The following is a 13,947-nucleotide window of genomic DNA, read 5'->3' on the forward strand; positions in this document are numbered from 1 at the left end:
AATCAGATGTGGTCCTTGCCATCATGAGGTGCTCTGGTGGTAGAGACAGAGACATAAGCTTGGTTTCTCAATTTCGCAATGCAAGCTTGGTTTTGACAATTCACTCCCGTTTCCCAAGTTATTTTTTTTTTCCTTCTGGGAAGTCCAATATGTACAGAATTTCCCATGTGTCCTATCTTCTGATGCCACACTGAGCCTCACCATAGTGGGCTGAACCCCAAAAAGGCAGGCAATAGGGCAGAAGCCTAGGAGTTTGAGCTGAGATGATTGACACTTAAGAAAAGGGCTCCCCAAGGCAACATTCTTTGTCTATCAGAGTGGTCTAGAAAGAAATAGGCATCTAGCCACTCCCCTCACCCCCCAAATCAATTATCACATTGGCCAAAATAGGCATCTAGCCACTCCCCTCACCCCCCAAATCCACCCATCCATGGAGTAGTGGTTAAAGAGACAGGATATGACACAAGATTGCCTGGGGTTGAATCCTGTTTCCACCATTTATCAGCTGTCTGACCTTGGGCAGGTTACTTAACCTTCCTGGGCCTCAGTTTTCTTGCCTGTGATATGGGAATCATGATAGTACCTATCTAATACGGTTGTGGGGATGGAATGAGTTATTAGATGTAAAGTACATAAGACAGCCCTTGGCACAGGAAAAAATGTTTAATGATCTATTATTATTAGACTAAGTCCATAAGGGCAGGGATAGTGCCTGGGACATAGTGAGTGCTCAATACTGTTTTTTAAATGAATAAATGAATGAATTTGCTAAGACCTGAACTTCTGTGTGTCAGTCCCTGTACTCAGCCCCATCCCTTGAACCAAAACCACAGCTCAAGTGTCTTCTCAGCTGAGGAGAACTCAGTGATATTTCCCTATGTTTGCTCTGAAAGACCCAGCCAGGAGCAGGACCAGCCCGGCAGCGGCACCTGTTCCCAGACACACCTGCCCTCTTCTCTTGGTGCTGATCCAGGGATGTAGCACAACCCAAAGAGTGAGAAGCTCTGCCATCAGCAATGCAGAGATACCTCTGCTGGTCCAGGATTCCCTGTCAACATGATAAACAACCCCTGGCTGGTATTGGCTCAAAATGATGACAAAAGAGCTGCATCTGTATCTCCAGGCAGGGAAAATCATATTTGGTCCACTGTGATGGCTTCTGTGTTCAGCATGTCCTGGAGAATCAGAGAGCCTGGAGTTAGAATTAGGAAGCTGAACAGCACGGGATTATTCCCACAGAGCAATTGGACGTGGCACAGGGACAGGCTTGCTGCCTTACCCCGTCTGCCATGCATTGTTTTGTGCCTTTGCTGCATGCCTCCCCGGCTTGAGAGGAAGAAGGAGACCCTGCTTTGTTTCCTTGTCCCTGCGGCACAGCAACTGTGCTAAGCTCTTTTCAACAAATCCCAGGCTTTGCCACTAGAGCTGGGTGCAGAGTGGAAACAGCACCATAGCTTTGGAAGTGCATCCCCAGGTGGTGTGTGAATCTTGTAGCCTGGCAGAGGGAGGGGCCTGAGCTTTGCTTTCACACAGATCTGTGTTTGAATCCCAGCTCTTCCGCTGCTACCTGTTTGACCTTGAGCACGTTCTTAAGCCTTGAGGAGCTTTGGTTCTTCACCTGTACAGTGGTGGAGGTGGGGGCATGACAGCCATTTCAAAGGGTCATTGCTAAATTCAGGGGGACGATGTTAGGGAAGCACGTGGATAAATGTTGGTCCCCTTCTTAGACCTGCGCAAAAGCACCCGTCTTTCTGGGTGTGCTTGTATGTGCTCTCCGCTGTGCCCCTGGGATCCAACAGTGAGGTGTCCTCAAACCACTCAGCAAGTGGAGACACGGTTAGTAAGATGGGCCATGTCCGTCTGTCTTCTATACTCCACTGTGAACTCTTTGAGGGCGTGGATCATATTACACACAATCCGCCCCTCCCATTTCCCACCCCCCAATCCCACCCCCTGAGACCCGCACACACCCACGCTCACATACATAGAGCCTGGAACTAAGCAGCCCTCCCCAGACGTGCTGAATGAAAGCTTGAATTTGGCTTGGACCTCTGAGGTTCTGGGTAGAATCCAGGGCATCTCTAACTTGGATGGAGAAAGTTGCATCTTTATTTTCACTAATCTTCTACTGAAACCTAGCATTTCTATTAATCATGAATATAAGCAACAAAGTACAGCAGTACTAGCAGTACCTGTGAATTTGTCACTCAAAAGATCACAGGTATTTTCATAGAACATTACAGTAGTTGCAGCTATCTAGAAAGACCATTTGTGCTTTGAACTACAGTATTTTTCAGGCCCACTGCTAGATCTTGTTCATAATGAATTAATAAAGGAGCACCTATAATACTATATGACAAACTTTTGAAATATTTTGAAAACTATATTTCAGTATAATTGGTTTCCTTTGTAATTCTATGTATTTTGTTGTATGCATTTAAAGAGATCATTTGAGACGGCTTCACCAGGCTGCCAAAGGGGGCCACGGCACAACAAAGGTGAAGAACCCCTGGTCTAGGAGGTCCATGGGTGGGCTGCTTTGGCCTGCAAGTCCCCTAAAATAAATGAAAAAAGGTGGGAGGCTAGGTTCTTATGTATATGTGACTTTCCTTCTTAGTGGACATTTGGCAATGTCTGAAGACATTTTTGGTTGTCACAAGTGGGAGGTGCTACTTGGCACCCAGGGGTAGAGGCCTGGGATGGTGCTAAACATCCTGATGCACAGGACAGCCCTCCCAACAAAGAACTGTCCTGCCCCAAATGTCAATAGTGCTGAGTTGAGAAACCCTGGACACATTAATGGAAATTTCTCGGATTGTTAAGACTTCTAGGGAAAAAAAAAATCAATGCACGTCTTCATTAGAAATACCTGTGATAATTCTCTCATCCAACACTGAATGCACATCTACAGCATATACCAGGCATTGGGCGCTAAGGTTCCAGGGAGGAGTACGACCCTGGAGGAGCTCTGGGTCTGCAGTTCAGTAGGATGTGCGACCCAGTAGAGTTGCGTGCAAGGTGCAGCCATTATGCAGATCTCTACGGGGCACCTGTTGTCCAAGCAACATGCTGGGTGCTGCGGATCAGCGTGAATGTGACAGAATCCACATCTCCCAGGGAACACAGACAATAAGTGATGCCGTGATGTGTGCTGTGAGTGATGACAGAGGTGCAGGGCTCTGTGGGGACACACAGTGGGGTGTGTGCTTGGGTGTGTGTTGGGGTGAGGGGAGTACACCTTAGTGCAGTGGTCAGTAAGGTCTCCTGGGGGTGCTGAAGTTTCAGTTGAGACCTAAGAGATGAATAGGAGTTGACCAGATCAGAGGATGAAGAAAGGTTGCTTCAGTCAGAGGGAGCAGCAAGTTTGAAGACAGAGGGAGCAAAAGAGCACAGAGCATCAAAGGAACCAAACAGAGAGAGCCTGGCTGGGGCTGGAGTGTCACTTAAGGGAAAGAGTGGCAAGAAGCAAAGCCTGGGAGAGGAGCAGTGGGTGTCTCAAGGGGGCGTCTTGTGTGCCATGTTTAGGACTGTGGGCTTTTCCCAGAGGAGCCATTGAAGGATTTTAAAGCAAGAGTGGCAAGCCAATTTTTGTTTGTTTGTTTGTTTGTTTTTTTGAGAAGGATAGATTGGGAGGGAAGAGGCATGGAATTTGGTGGATGGCTGTTGCAGTGACAGAGAGAGAGAGGGAGAAAGAGAGAGAGAAAACTTAGTAACTGCCCAGGAAACGAGGGGAGGTGCCTCAGAGGAGGTGCTGTATGAACTGAATCTGGAACAGTGGGTAAGGTTTCCTAGGTTGACAAGGTAGGGGAAAGGCATTCCAGGCAATGGGCCAAGCATTGTACGGCCTGAAGGATCGTGGGGTGTTTGTAGGTTTGTAGATGATGAGCTCTTTGGTCTGACAAGCATAATGTGCAGGGGAGAGGGGCTAAGATGAGGCCCAGTGCCAGCATCTCTATGACCCTGGCTTCTGGTTCACAACTAAAGGGTGACTGCAGAGGCCAAAGATACTGTTTGGCCCCTGCTTCTCCCATCTGTCCAGACAAGGTGCCCCCGCAGAAGGCAGGCATAGAGGTAAGCCAGAGTCCCGTTGTAGAAGTGAGATAGACAGCGGGCTGCCTGTGTGCAGGTGAGATGTTTTTCGTGGGCGTGACTCACCCGGCATCTGCCGCACTCCTCTGTGTTTCCTCTTAGGGCAGTCTCATTAATTGCATGCTTTCCACAAATCCATCTCTCCAACCCAGATTGCACTCCCACATTCCAGTCTATGGCCCTAATTGCTTTCTGGCCATCTCTGTCTGGATGTCCCACTGGCTTCTCCAACTAAATTTGTCCCAAACTGACCTTATCAGTCAATAAATATTTGCAGAATTGAATTGAATTTTCCTGCCAAACTTCTCAAAAGAGTTATCTCCTCAAAATTATCCTTATTTGTAGACAACATGATTGTATGCCTAAAACACCCAAGGGAATCAACTGAGAAATCTTTGGAATTAATAAGAGTTCAGAGACCCTGTTGGATGCCAGATGAATGTATAAAAATCAATAGGTTTTCTGTTGATCAGTAATAACCAGCTAGAAAAAAAATAATGGGAAAAAATGTCATTCACTAGAGCAAGAAAAAGGGCATAAAATGTCTAGGAATAACCTTAACAAGATGTGACTGAGACCTATATAAAGAAAAGTACAAACCTTTACTGAAAGATTAGCTGGTATTTATTGATTACTTATAGTGTGTCAGGTACTATACTGAGTATTTAGCAGTTTAGCAGATATTATCACATTAATCTGTACAACCATCCTAGAAGTGGTTGTTAATTTTAAAGATGTTGAAATGAGAGTTTAAAGAGTTTACATAAATTGCCCATAAAGTATTAAGTGGCAAAACTGAAATTTGAACTGAAGCCTTTTTGTTTCCAAAACCCAAGCTTTTAACCTTTTCACGAAGCCACCTTCAGAATACGCCGTACATACACAAATGGTAGGTTGGTAGGTGTCTTCTGGGTATTATAAAAAGATTAATTCATTTCACTCATCCATTCATTCCAAAAATATCTATGGAGTGACTACTATGGGCAAGTATTGAGCTAGGTGCTAGAGATAAAACTATGAATGAAATCTCAAGGAGTCTATGGCTGGAGAAGCCACATAAACATATCATTATGTCACCATTGGTGAAAGCAGTGATATTCACTGGTTCACTAAGTCATTCACTAAGGATGAGCAAACAAAGGAAGAAAACTTGCCATTATCTCGAGGGTTCCAAGAGGGCTCCCTGGAGGAGGCAATGAGTCTTAGTGTGCCTTGAGTCAGCTGGGTGAGGGAACTAGAGAGAGAGCATTCCAAGCACAGAGAGCTGGGTAGGCAATGAATATGCATGAATCATTCATTCAACCAACAACTCTTCTGGGAGCGTCTGCTGTGTGCCAGGTACAGGTCTGGGAGCTGGAGAGAGAGTAGAAACAAAATAGCTCCCCTGCTCTTATGGAGATGGCATTCTATCGGGGTAGGGGGGCACTGAAAATAAACAAGAAAATAGATGTCAGAGGATGCTCAGTGCTGTGGAAAAAATAAAGCAGGAACCTGGAGGGCTGGCGTGAGAGGAGGGAGGCTTGGATTTCATTTAGGGTGGGCTGTGAGGTGGTGTTACTTGACTCAGGCTGAAGGAAGTGAGGGAGTGAGTCACACAGCTCTTGGGGAAGAGCTTTCTGGGCTGGAGGTCGAGCAAGTGCAGGGTCCCAAGGTGGGCATGGGATGGGCTTAGGTATCATGGCCCATCACAGGGATGAAGGGATGAGAGACAGGAGAGAAGGTCAGGGGCAGCGAGGTGTCCGTTCAGGTAGGGCTTCTGAGATGTGGGAAGGACTTCGGCTGCTGTGTTGAGTAGGATGAGAAGCCAGAGAGAAATCTTTCTAAACGTCAATAAAGGAAAAAAAAATATTACCAAGAAAAAGACAGGTAAAGATGGCTGCCTGTAAAAACCAAACATTTCATTCTACATGAAAAATGTAAATGAAACAAAAAGCACACAACAGGTGAAAAACAACATTTTCAGCAAATATGACAAAAGAGTGAAATCCTGATTCTCTAAAGAGTTAGCACAAATTAATAAGAAAAATAGTAAGAACTCATGGAATATTTAAGAACATAAAATTTAGATACCTTTGTATGTCATCATAAAATTAAAAGGCCAAAATGACTACAAATGTATATGTAGCACGTGTGATGCATGGAAGATGTAAATATGTAACTCAGTGAGAAAAAATAAACACCACAGTGGAAAATGAGCCCAAAATTTCATCAGATAGTTCCTCAAGGGAGGAATTAAAATTATTATTGAGGACATCTTCTTTATCCATTCATCTGTCGATGGGCATTTAGGTTGCTTCCATGTCCTGGCTATTGTAAATAGTGCTGCAGTGAACATTGGGGTGCATGTGTCTTTTTGAATTATGGTTTTCTCCGGGTATATGCCCAGTAGTGGGATTGCTGGGTCGTATGGTAGTTCTATTTTTAGTTTTTTAAGGAACCTCCATACTGGGTTATAGCTTTCTCAACTCACTAACCAACATTTGATTCCCGGGAGACTTCCAAATGAGTCCGGGTTCCAGCGCTGTCTAACCATCTCCAGCAGCGCCTGCCACAGAGATCAGCCAACCTCCTATGGACAGTACACCCCCCAGAAACCAAAGCTGGATGCAGTTACCGCTTAAGTGAACACTCGGTGTGGGACGCTGGCCATGGAAAAGCATTTTCCACCACACTGACCAGCATGCTGTCACCAGACCTTACTAAGAGGCCAGGTCTTACTTATCACAGAAAAAAATATCCAGAAACAATTTAAATGCTTGACAGTAGGAGAATGGTTGAGTAAATTCTAGTATAACCATATACTAGAATGTGGCGCGTCCATTTAAAATGCTGTTTATGAATTCAGTATCTTGGGGCGGGAGGGCTTGTGTTGTCATGTTTACTGAATTGTTGCAAAAGAAAACCGAGAAATGACCTGAACGGCCATCAGCAGGGGAGTGGTTGAATACATTGAGATATATCCAGGCTGTGGAATTTTACACATTTATATAAAAAATCAGTTAGATATGGCTCTACTGACCTGGAAGGTGTCCCCAGTGTATTGTTAAATGAGAAAGCAGGTTGCAGAGAAATGAGTGCAACTACGATTTCATTTTTTAAAAAAAATAATAAAAATTCTCCCGGAATGTGTCTTTGCATGAGAGATGAGAAGGTTGGAGAGGAGAGAGTTACCTGCCGGTTAACTCTGGTAGCTTTGGAGTGGGTAGAAGGGAGAGAGATTGGGGACCCATTTGTCCTTATACACCTTTGTGTTGCATGTATGTATAGCCATGTATATTACAAGTAACATTGCCTTTTACAACTTAAAACTGAAGAATAATTTACTGAAAAAAGAGCCCACAAAATTATATATATAATATTATCTCGATGTGAAATATGCATGGAAAAATCTAGAAAAAGAAGAAAATATTAACATCAGTTGCCTCTGAGAGGAAGGCAAGATTGTAGTGTTTCCTCTTTTTTTAATTCTTGCCTATATTTTCCAAATTTTCTGCAAGGAGGAAGATATATACGTTACTGTTTAAAATATAATGGCCTCTACCTTCTCACAAGCCAATCTTGCCTTTACTTATTTACAATCTGGCCTCTGTCCACCGTGTCACATGCCACCTGTCTTTGCTGAAGTTCGTGTATCCATTCTGCAAATACTTATTGAATTCTCAGCACTGGGGATGCAACAGGAACCAGGACAGAACTTCCACTCTCAGCATCCTTACTTCCAGAGGGACCATTTAGACATCAAACCAAGTAACCTCATCCCAGACCCTCACCTTAGCCCCCCTCTGGTGCTCAATGCACTGAATCACCTTCTCCTGTATGGAACTGCACTCTGGTTCTCCTCCCACCATTATGCCTGCCTTCCTGCCTCCTACTCCGTCACCTCTCTTGTCCCTGTACACGGAAAGTGTTCCCAGGGTCTCTGTTTAGAGCCCCCCGATTTCTTTCTCCGCAGCACGAGATGCTGTTCATACCCAGGTTCTGAATCAGAAACTGCAAACCCACACAGCAGTTGGGATGCTGGTGGATGGTGGTGAATGTTGGTATCAGTGGTTGACCAGGACACGAATGAGGGTGGTCCTCAAGGCGTGACCCCTGTTGGGTCTATACTCCAGGATCATTCTGTGCAGCCCTGTAGCACAGTATTGCCACGTGGAAGTATTTGCTTATGTCTGGGTCTATGAATCCAGGCCCCAAGGCCCATCCCAGGGTCTAACCTAGAGGAATGAATGAATGAATGAGTGAATGACATGATGCAATGACATCACCAGACAGATTTCAGAGACATGAGCTGAGTAGATCTGGTGCCAGTGCCAGTGAGGTGAAGTTCAGGAACAGGAACCAGGGGGCTCCTTTAAAATTTGTGGAGATAGGAGCTTTATTTCCTTATTACTGTAGTTGAATATTTTTTCTGGGTTCTGAGCCACTTATGTCTTCCTTTATGAACTAACTTATTCAAGACCCTGTCCAGCTTTTTAATTATAGTGCTTGTTGTTTTCCTGCTGGTTAGTAAGAGTTCTTTCTGTGTTAACTGTTTTATTGATACTTTTCTACCTAACCTTTTTGTGTGCCTTTTGATTTTGTTTCTATTTTTGACCTACACATACTTTCTGTATCAACTATCAATCTTGTAGTATCTTCCACAGCTTTTACATTCAGAAAATCACAGTCAGATAATTATTTGTGTATATATTCTTCTAATTATTTTTTGACTTTTTAAAGAACTTAGTTTAGTATATGGTGTGAATTGACAAGATAACTTAATTCTTTTCTCAAGCAGTTAATTAGTTGACCTTGCAAAATGTTTTTCTTTTCTCACTGATTTTTAATGCTTGTATGTATTTTAATTTTTACGCCTATTTAAAGCTATTGCTGTAATACTATGTCATTTTCTACCTGTCCAGCCTTGGGCCACCTCCACACTATTTTCAAAGCATCATTCGGTGATTCTGTTTAGTATCTTGTAGAATGAGAATACTACAGTTTCTACCTTTTCAAAAAATATCCATTGTCTGCCACTGTCTGTTTCTTCCAGTTAAACTTAGGCACCCTTTTACTAAATTTAAAACAGGCTATTGGGCTTTTGATCAGAATTGCATTAAGCTTATAAATTAACTTTTCAAAAGGTTAATATTCCAAATTAACCTTTCAGAAGTTAGTCTTCCACTCAAGATTACGTATGTCTCTCCAATCATTCAAATTTTTTATCCCTCTCTAAATGTCATTTTTATACAGTGACTGCCCATTTCTTATTAAGTTTATTTTCATTTATTATACGCATTTTGTACTTATCATAAATAAGACCTTTTTTCTTTATATTTTTATCTGTCACTTGCATATGGAAATGTCATTGATTTTGTATACTTATTTTGTGTTTGGCTACTTTACTGAAATTTCTTATTAGTTCGAATAGCTTCCTAATTGATTCTCCTGGGTTTTCTGGGTATATTAATATATCATCTGCAAACCATAATTTTGCTTGCTCCTTTCTCATTTCTTTTTCCTACATCGCATGGATTAGCTCTTCCAATAAAGCGTGAAATCTCAGAGGTGATAGTAGCATTTCTATCTCATTCCTGATCTTAATCAGGCGTTTCACCGTAAGTAGGATGTAGGTTATTGTTTTAAAATAGATGCTCTATCATGCTAAGGAAATATTCTTTCTTCTACTTCCAAATGCTTATTTTAATCAGGGTTACATGTCTAATTTTATTAAATGCCCATTTAGCATTTATTCATAAGACCTTAGTTTTTTTTTTCTTCTTTAAATGCGATCCTTTGTGTTATCCCTCTTTTCTGTTAAAAGAGATTTTTCAATATTAAAGTCATTTTAGAGATTAACTGTCCTTTGTCAGTTAATCCCTAAAGTGGGCTTTAAAAAAATTAGTGTTGAGTCAGTTTATCAGCATCATAGTTAAGGTGGATCTGAAGTGGACTGCTTACTTTTGAATCCCATCTGAGTAACGGGGTGACTTGGACCCTTTCCTTAATTTCTCTTTGCCTTAGTTCTTCATCTGTAAAATGGAGGTGGTATGAATAGTATCCACCTTCTAAGGCTGTTGTGAGGATTAAACAAGTTAATATATGTAAAGTTCTCAGAGGAGTGTCTAGCCAAACACTCACTAAATACAAGCACTATATTAAATTAATGAGAACTTACCATGTATCTGGTACTGAGCTTGGGCTATGGATTTAAAGATGGGAAAACTCAAGTATGGTCTGTCTTCTCACAGAGCTTACAGCCTGGCAAGAAAACAGATACTTATGAATTAATCACATGGAAGCATGGACATTTGCTTCTATGATAAGTGCTACCAAGGAGAGGTGATGGTATCCTGAGAGCATATAATAGGGGGTTTGAACTAGTCAAGGAGAGACAGTTGACTAGACATCTGAAAGAAAAATATGCCAAGGAGGGAGGGAAGAGTATTCTAGGAAGAGAGAACAGCATACCCAAAGGCCCTGTGGCTGTGCAGTGAGAGTTTGGCCAGTACAAAGGACTGAGAAGGGCGGGGTGTTTTTTTCTGACAGATATACATCTGTGGCACATATCACTGTGTAAATTTAAGGCATACAGCATGATGGTTTGATTTATGTATATTGTGAAATGATTGCCACAGTAGGCTCAGCTAACAACCATTATCTCATATAAAAACAATAAAAAGAAAAGAAGAAAGGAAAAAATGTTCTCTTTGTGATGAGAACTCTTAAGATCTACTCTCCGAACAACTTACCTGTATATCACACAGCAGTGTTAGCGATAGTCATCATGTTGCGCGTCACATCACTAGTACTGACTTATTTTACAAGTGGAAGTTTGTACCTTTTGACCACCTTCCTCCAGTTCCCCTTCCCCACCCCCCCACCTCTGATAACCACAAGTCTGATCTGTTTTTCTATGAGTTTGTTTTTGGGGTTTTCTTTGTTTGTTCAGGTTCCACGTATAAGTGATATCATACAGTATTTATCTTTTTTTCTCTGACGTATTTCACTTAGCATAATGCCTTTGAGGTCCATTCGTGCTGTTGCAAATGGTAGGATTTCCTTGTTTTTTATGGCTGAATAATATTTGTGTGTGTGTGTCTGTGTGTGTGTGTGTATGTATCTCACAACTAATTTATCCATTCATCTATCGATGGACACTTAGGTTGTTTCCATGTCTTGTTTATTGTAAATAATGCTTCTATGAACATGGAGGTGCAGATATCTTTTCGAGTTAGTGTTTTTGTTACATTTGGATATATTCCCAGAAGTGGAATTGCTGGATCATGTGATAGTTCTATTCTTAGTTTTTTGAGGATCCTCTGTACTGTTTTCAACAGTGGCTGCACCAATTTACAATCCCACCAACAGTGCACAAGAATTCCATTTTCTCTGCATCCCTGCCAGCATTTGTTATCTCTTGTCTTTTTGATGATGGCCATTCTAACAGGTATGAGGTTATATCTCATTGTGGTTTTAATTTGCATTTCCTTAATGACTAGCGATGTTGAGCATCTTTTCATGTACCTGTTGGCCTTTTATATATGTTCTTTGGAAAAATGTCTGTTCAAGTCCTTTAGAAGGGTGGGGTTTGGCTGGAAAGCTAGTGGACACAAGGGTAAGAGGTCACCAAGGGTCAAACCATGCAGAGACCCTCATAGGTCTACAAGTGATTTTTCCTTACTGAAGAGCAATGACGAGCTATGGGAGGTTTGATGTCGGTGGAGGAAAGGGGAGGTGACCTGATCAGATTGCTGTTTTGGAAAGACACCCCCAGCTGTAGTGTTGGCAAGGACCAGGGTAAACGCAGTTGACCAGTTAGGAGGTAGTTTTTATGGCAGTCTGGGGGAGAGATGCTGTGGGGTCGAGGGAAGTAGAGACAGAGACAGGATGATCGGTTGTCCATGGGGCTGCGAAGGAGAGGAAAGTGTCAGGAAAGGGTGGGTGGAGGACATCACGAGCCTGAACATCCCAAAGGAGGTGTCAGGTCTGGAGCTCAGAGAGAGGTCTGGCCTGAACTGTGAAGTTTTGAGTCATCAGTGCACAAGTGGGGAGACAGAGAGGAGGAGAGGCCCCAACACTGAGCCTGGAAAGGAGCCAGAGAAAGCCATGGGAGGAAAGATGGAGAGTGAGCGGTACGGGAGGAAGCCGGGGACCAGGCTGCTCAAAGCATCATTGCATCTGCAGGGCACCAGGTAAACGAGCAGGCTCTCTGGCCCCTCCCAGGTGCTGTCCATCAGAATGTAAATGTCAGCCAGGTCCCCAGGCGCTGCTCATGTGCAGTGTAGTCTGAGATGCTCTGGCCTGGGAAGGGTGATTCCAGAAAGGAGGCAACAGTGTCAGAGGCAGCTGAGAGAGAGGTCTGTTAAAATGAGGACTGAACAATATCCGCTGGACCCATCGGTGACCTTAGACCTGTTTGGGTGGATTGACAGGACCAGAAGGCAGAACTGACGGGCAGGGAGTAAGGAAATAGAGACAGAAAGGACAGACAGGTTGTGTTTTCTAAAACTTTGGCTGAGAAGGGGAAGAGAGAGACAAGGCTGGAGGGAGAAGAGAAGTGGAATGGGGAGTTGGTTTTTTAAGGAGAGTCTTGAGCACATTTAAAATGGGAAAGTTCCAGTGGAGAGGAAATGATTGAACACTTGGAACATACATAAGAGAGAAACGTATATAAGGTTCTTGAAGGTTAGGGAGGGATGGGATCCAAAGGGCACATGGAAGGGATATGTTTAGATTGCAGGAGGGCTAGTTGGTCTGCAGGAGGAAGGAAGACCGTGTGGGGCAGGCTAGACGGATTTGGAATTGGGAAGACAACGGAATCCCCACTGGTGGCTTTTATTCTCTATGCAGATGGGAAGAGGGGGCTGGGGCTGAGAAGAGGAGCCTGGAGCGTCAGGAGGCCGTGGAAAATGGAGAAAATTTGAAATCATCAGTCTGGCATTTAATGTTGTAAAGAGGAAGTTCCACCTGGTCTGCTGGCCTTTTAGTTCAAACTCTGAGCGTTGTTTCCTACCTCACAGGGTTGTTCTAAGGCTTGAGTACAACGATGCCCATTTTATCACCTGGACATTTCACGGCACAAGCAAGCTGGCACTCAGTGTGTCAGTCGCCCACCTTCCTTCCCTCTGCACCGAGCATGGGCTGGTCCAGAGGAAACACTTGGAAAAGGGGGTTCATGATCCTCTAACACACTGCTCCCGTCTCTCTGGGAGATTCTCAGAGTTCTTCCGGCCGTACTGAACAGCTCCCTTTCTCTCTCCCAGGCCAGAACTGCACGTTCCAACTGCAGGGTCCCAATGGCACCGTTGAGAGCCCGGGGTTCCCGTATGGCTACCCCAATTACGCCAACTGCACGTGGACCATCACCGCGGAGGACCAGCACCGGATCCAGCTTGTGTTCCAGTCCTTTGCCCTGGAGGAGGACTTTGACGTCCTGTCGGTGTTTGATGGGCCGCCCCAGCCAGAGAACCTGCGAACCAGGTATCACGCCCTCCTCCCCGTGGCCGGCAGCTGGGCCTGAGCCAAGCTTGCTGAGAGGAAGAACCAGGCAGGGTGCTTTGTCGTCAACACAGACCTCTGTTTTTATGAGGCCTGCCCTGAACTCCTCTGCTTTCTTTACCTTTCCCAGTTCCTTTCTCCTGCTTAGAAGTTCCCAGTAGGCAGGAGTTTTTGTAGGACATTTGGGTAGACTAGATAGAAAACATACAGAGCAATTCAAGTCTTTCTGTTACAACTGATTTCGCATATGTGTGTATGTGTGCATATCTGTTGGTGTATATTCTTTGCACACACAGAAATATATCCCTTGGACCCAGCAGATATGAACTGAAGGCTAGTAGCAACTATGTCTTGCATCCCCGACTTGAAAACCATCAA

The 13,947-nt window shown here is 43.8% G+C and overlaps 1 protein-coding gene across 2 annotated transcripts in view; it reads left to right on the forward strand.

The window, feature by feature from the left end:
• CSMD2 (CUB and Sushi multiple domains 2) overlaps positions 1 to 13,947 on the forward strand; it is a 652,460-nt gene that overhangs the window by 48,232 nt on the left and 590,281 nt on the right. For both annotated transcript variants that reach the window (XM_082415250.1, XM_082415251.1), the window contains exon 2: positions 13,335 to 13,551. In XM_082415250.1, the coding sequence (XP_082271376.1) occupies positions 13,335 to 13,551 (217 nt within the window). The remainder of the gene's footprint in view (positions 1 to 13,334; positions 13,552 to 13,947) is intronic.

Source organism: Balaenoptera physalus (assembly GCF_965194825.1).
Source record: "Balaenoptera physalus genome assembly, chromosome: 1".
Classification (NCBI taxonomy): Eukaryota; Metazoa; Chordata; class Mammalia; order Artiodactyla; family Balaenopteridae; genus Balaenoptera; species Balaenoptera physalus.